Source organism: Eulemur rufifrons, chromosome 7 (genome assembly GCF_041146395.1).
Source record: "Eulemur rufifrons isolate Redbay chromosome 7, OSU_ERuf_1, whole genome shotgun sequence".
NCBI lineage: Eukaryota > Metazoa > Chordata > Mammalia > Primates > Lemuridae > Eulemur > Eulemur rufifrons.
In genome coordinates this window covers 44,066,116-44,072,278 of record NC_090989.1, presented here as the reverse complement: position 1 = coordinate 44,072,278, position 6,163 = coordinate 44,066,116, and the positions used below count along the sequence as shown (strand labels likewise).

The 6,163-nt window shown below is 34.7% G+C and overlaps 1 protein-coding gene across 1 annotated transcript; it reads right to left on the bottom strand.

The window, feature by feature from the left end:
* Window positions 1-709: 709 nt before the first annotated feature.
* On the bottom strand, window positions 710-1,639 carry LOC138386200 (olfactory receptor 5H8-like). The gene has a single exon (XM_069472484.1). The coding sequence runs from the start codon at window positions 1,637-1,639 to the stop codon at window positions 710-712; it is 930 nt and encodes a 309-aa protein (XP_069328585.1).
* Window positions 1,640-6,163: the final 4,524 nt, after the last annotated feature.

Here is a 6,163-nt window from a genome sequence, read left to right as displayed (position 1 = left end):
AAACAATAATATAGATTCTTTTGGGTGAAAGAATAACAGCAGCTGGATTGTCCTCCTTTTACTCTCTTCCCTGGGTTGTGCAGGTATCTCTCAGAGGAACAAAAAAACAGTAAATGACCTGGTTTAATCATGTGTACTGGACCTCTGGATATAAAGAATAATGATATGTGTTTTAGTTACATATATTTTTTATTGTTTTATTGATAAGATTGAATAGCTACTATCTGATGTCAGTCTAAACAAAGAGCCATTGGGATTTGGTAGATAACAGAATTCCTGGATTTTTGCTCTGGTCACCCAAACAGAAACCTGCAACCAATATAGGGAATATGGGATATGAGTGTCCAGGCTGTATAGCTCTATTTGCTGTATGATTTACCATACCCAAGTTATTCTCAGAGAGGTACACAATTTTACCTTTTTCTTGTCTGTAAAAAGACAAATGAAGAATATATAACCTGCAAAATATTTTTCTTTGTTTTCTGCTTTAAATATTTAGTACGAGAGGACACCTAATTAAAATTTTATGTACACTGTCAAATACATAAAATTATTTTAAGTTTATTAAATACTAATATTTTAAGTCATTAAAAATCTAGGACAATTGAAATTGCAAAAAACATTCAACATGGACCAAATTGTACCCACATCTAACCTGAAAAATTTTGTTACTCTTTTATTAAAAAAAGAAAAGATACTACCATAAGACCTAAACTTTTCCCTTTAATATTTTTTTCAATGAGTCTATGACTTGCTTATTTCTCAGACTATAGATAATTGGATTTAAGAAAGGAATTATAACAGTGTAAAATAGAGAGTCTATTACGTCTCGATCATTAGCTTGTGGAGATGCAGGGAGAACATACATGAAGAGAAGAGGGCCATAGTATAAAGACACAGATAAGAGGTGAGCTCCACAGGTGGAGAAGGCTTTCCTTATGCCTTTGACAGACTTCTTTTTTAAGATTGTAAAGAGAACAGATGTATAAGAGACAAGAATAGTCAGAATGCTGAATACTTGAATTGAACCTGCAAAAACATAAAGCACGTGATAATTAATAGAAGAGTCCGTACAAGAAATCTTTAACAATGGGATAATGTCACAGTAAAAGTGATGTATTATGTTGGAATTACAGAAGGTTAACCTAAATAAAAAGCCTTCATGAATTATGGCATGAAGAAAGCCACCTAGGAATGACAAGACTAATAGCCGGATGCATAGCTCATTGGTCATAATCACTGGATAGAGTAAAGGTTTGCATATGGCAACATAGCGATCATACGCCATTGATGTCAAGAGAAAACTTTCTGTGGTTAAACTGATTGCAAAGGAAAAAAATTGTACCATGCATTCAGAGAGAGACATCATCTGACTCTCAGATAAGAAGTTCACCAGCATGTTGGGGGTCACTGTGGAAGATAACCAAGCATCCACAAAGGCTAAATATCTAAGGAATAAGTACATGGGGATGTGCAGGTGAGGGTCATTCCAGATGAGAGTAATCAGACCAAGGTTCCCCACAATAGTGATGAGATATATCACCAAGAATGCCAGGAACAGGGTGATTTTCCATTCTGGTTGTTGAGTAAGTCCTGTGAGAACAAACTCTGTCAGCAATGTTGCATTTTCCTTTTCCATGTCCTCACATGGGTCCTCTGAAATAAAATGCAGTAAATGTAAAAACTATATATTCACTATGCATTAATAATTACTATGAGTTGAAATTGGGGTAGGGGAATTCAAATAAAACTCTTCTCAGATCACGTTTTCATTTTGTTTATTACTACTAAACTGAAGGAAACTCTTTAGGAAATAGAAGAAAGGAATTAAAATATGATTACTTTCCTTTCAAAAATATGCAGAATTTAATGGATTTAGACAACAGGAGATACATTCTGAGTATGTGCTAAATTTGTCAGGACAGGATTGAATATGGTAAAGAAATCCTGTGTCTGGGACATGGATTCAGCATCAAAGGAAAAGATATTGGAAGGTCCAGGATTAATAAAGGAATTAAATGCCATGTTAAGGATCTTGACCTTTAATTCTCATGCAATAATCATGCACTAAAAACTTTTCAAATGGGGAGTGGCATTATGAGATATTTTTTAAATCAAGTATTTCATACTACAGAAAACAGCTTGTGAGAGGGGAAAATGGAGTCAGCAATACTAATCAGGAAACTGCTACTATGTTTCAGAGTTTCCCGAAAAACACATTACACATCAGAATGCTCTGGGGGAGCTCTTTGTGAGAAATATAGATTGCAAGGTAATATGGTAAGTATATGCACAGTAGTACAAGAATGGAACCTAGGATTCTTAATTTTGACAATGTTCTCAAAGTGATTCAAATGTATGTGAAGTGATTAGACCATGAGTGGTATGGCATTAGAAGTGATGAGGAGAACTAAGTAATGGAATCAAAGAATGCAGACTATGGAGTCATCAGGACTGGTGCCTATTAGGTGTGAAGGGCATACTTAGTGAAGGAGAGATGAATCACTTGGTTACTGGGTAGAAGTTTTTCAAAAATTGAGATTGAGGACTTAAGGACATTGGACAAATATGGAAGTAGTGTCCTCTGAACATTTAGGTGAGGTATACTTAGTGTCATATGTCTATAAATCTTAAAAAAATGATGACCTTGGAGTCATGGGAATCATGAAGGCATAGTTATAGATGACCCCTCCATTGCAGAGTATACAAAACAAAGGGATGATTAGCAAGATAGACACTTGAGGAGGTTATATTAAAGAGGTAAAAAAGTGGACACAGTAGTCCCTCATTGCTTTCCATGGTTTCAGTTACCTGTTCCAAACTGCACTCAAAAAATATTACATACAATAAGATATTTTGAGACAGAGAGGTCATATTGACATAGATTTTATCAAAGTATGCTGCTATAATTGTAGTATGTCATTATTGGTTATTGTTGTTGATATCTTATTGTGCACGACTTAAACTTTATCACAGGTACTATGTATAGGAAAAAACATAGTGCAGTATATAAAGGGCTCAGTTGAGATTTCAGGCATTCAGTGAGGGTCTTAGAACAGATGCCCTGCAGATAAGGGGGGACTACTGTACATGTCATTTATTAGATGACCAACACCTGAGCCCCTTTTCTACCACATGATTCTTGGTGGTGAGCAGAGGCTACCACCCACTCTAGAAGCAAAAATGCTAGAAAGATACTTTCTCATGCCCCTAGCACCTAGAGTAAGGGAACTTGATGTATGTTTGCTCAGTCAAATCAACCGAAGCTAGATCTGGAATATAGAAATAGACAATTACGAGGTAAAAATGAATTCTGGTGGCAAAAAAAAGCCAAGGCAGACATACCAAGGCTCTAGCAAATGCATCCTGCATCCACAACAATGACACTGACATTGTCAGTTAGGGCATCTGAAAGTGAGCAGCAGTAAGAGGAGCTTTCATTGAACTAAGTTGGCACATGATTTTTTGCTGTTGAGCAGCTGTCTTGCTTCCTTCTTTTACTGTCCATTTTTCCAGGTGGTTTTTCAAACTCTAGCAACTTTTCTGTGTTAGAGACAATATCCATTCAATAAACTAATTTCCTGTTGCAACCAAGTCCCTGAGGCAAACAGAAGAAAGACTACGGAGAGCCCAGAGAAGGATACCAAGCAGAGTGATCAGAGAAGCAGGAGGGATGCTGAAAAGCTAAGTGTGTGGACATAGGACAGGACAGGTATTCAAGAAAGACAAAGTGAAGTACAGGGCCACATGCAAAAATAAATGCTTCAGTAGAACAAGAAGCAAACTGAGATCATTGAGTATGGAAATTAGGAAATGACTAGAGGCTTTATTGGGAGCACTTCCCATTTGATAGTAGAATTAAGGTGAGAGAATATGAGAATGAAATGGGTAACAAGTGACACAACAGTAAGTGAAACGAAATGGAGCACTCTAAGAAATGAGAATAGTTAGCATTAGTCTGCTGCCATGGACAAATGTAAAATTTTTTCTATAGAATTTTTGACAGAAGTTGTCAAAGGGAGAAGGAAGGAATATATGGAGAAGAGACTTTTTATTATTTTAACAAAGAGGTGGAAGGGAAATTTGGGTGGGTGAAAAGAGAACAAGGAGAAAGAAAAAAAGGTAGAGAATAATAAATGCACACAGGGATTAGAGCAGAAAACACAAACCAAAGAAGTTGGAGAAAGGAAGCATCAGAGAAAGGCTGAAGACTAAACAAAGGGGAAAGCTCATGGGCTTGGGGAGGGTGGAAAATATTTGTCTTAACCCTAGGATATATTAAAAGATGTCAACCCAGGGATTTTCTTTTTCTGCTATTCAAAATTCAAAGTTTGTTTTCCTTTGGTGATTTTTGCATGAAAGAGAGATTTGACTGTAAGGTTTACTTTAGAATCTTTGTGTTATTCGTAAAGATACTAGCACTGCCCTAAACTTCTTTACATATTTAAAAGTTGCTTTATCTTTGTTTTGAAAATGATTACAATTGACATTCTGAAGGGAATCTTACTGACTTTACTATTGAGAACATTTTTTATCCACAAATTTTTTAGCTGAATAAAATAAAGTCAAAGACTATAACCTGATCACCCTATATAAATGGCAGAGACAGTAATTCCAGTTGTTAAATGTATTTTTATTTGATATGGTTTCCTTTTATGTAATTTGAAATAGCAAAATATCTGAAAATTTTCAAATTCAATTTGTTTGTGGGTACTTCAGTCATAAATCCTGCAATTTAAGAAGTAATAAACTGATCACTGGAGAGATATTTTCTGTGTATTTCATACTATATACATATGTACACTTTATTAATATTTTGAGATATATATGATACCAAATTAAATCACTGTCTGGGTGAAAGGATCTAGGTGCTAATATTTAAGTGACTTACCTTAAAAGTTTTATTGAGAATATGTATTTAATTCAACAGATTGGGTTTTTTTATTTTAATCATCAGAAAGATTGCTTACATTAAAATCATTATGACATAAATCTTTAAACCTAGTTTTAAATTATTTGCCTTTTTAATTAACCGGAACTTATAAATTCATCTTAGTTAAATTACCAAGATAATAAAACATTGTTAAAGGAGAAAACTCATGCTTACAACTATTTTGATTGTCCAGATTAAGTCATGAAAATAAAATATAAAGAAAATTTACTCTTTGCTTTCCATTTCTAAACGGTTCTGCTATCTTATAAATCCAACCTAAAATTATTATAAATTTAACAGTATTTTTAACTTTCTACATAAAAGATAGTTTTATAGGAACCATTTCTCTCTTACCTGTACCTTAAAAGAAATTGTGTATATCCTGTACTAGTGTTAGGCTTTCTATAGCACAAAGAATACAATAGCATGGGAATGCCAAAAATAAAGGTAGCAATTTCTTGCAGTGTTTCATTCTGTAAGCTTCATCTCCCAAGCTCAGCAAATGTTGTTTATATAAATTTGCTTTGGACACAAGAGTCAACCAATGGTACAACTGTGTGCTTTTGCCAGAAGATGAAGGAGTGGAAAACTGAAATTCCCATAAGAGCACCTGAAGATTTCCTGTAGGAAGATAAAGTGAAGCTCTTCTACTCGGCACTGTGGATTTGGACAAATTGTCCCATAGGTCATGTACAGTCTTCGAAATTATAAACATCTATTAACTGTAGGCAGTTCTTTTACCAACTGAAATTACCCTTTATGCCACTATATCCCACCACAGGTGACAACTGTGATATTTTCAGGCAAACTTAAGTTTATATGTATAAAATTTGTTGGTCTGAATACCGTGATTAGTATGGTCATGTCTTAGCTAATTAAAACATAATTTTAATGTGGCCAAAGGTCTAGATTTCTTTCAGGAGCCAACTCCAAGGAAAGTTGTCTATCTCATGCAAGTTGCAGCTGAAATCCAGAGATATACTATTAATAGCTCCCCATTTTTCAGCTGTTAGAAATCCTACTAGGCAAAGAGGAAGGGGCCAAGGAAAAACAAAGACAAAGGAGTACAGTGGGATGAGCAAGGAAGTTGAGTGTGTTCTCTAGTTCTTACTAGAGCTATAAATATTAGCTCCTAGATCCTTTCACTACACACAGTGATTTAATTTAGTATTATGTCATCCATACTTCTTCTTTGGTTAAGTGTCTTTTTAAATCTTCTGTGCATTTTTA

What these genes read in the sequence shown, in the direction of transcription:
- LOC138386200 (XM_069472484.1), bottom strand. Translation starts at nt 1,639, where the DNA reads ATGGAAAAGGAAAATGCAACATTGCTGACAGAGTTTGTTCTCACAGGA.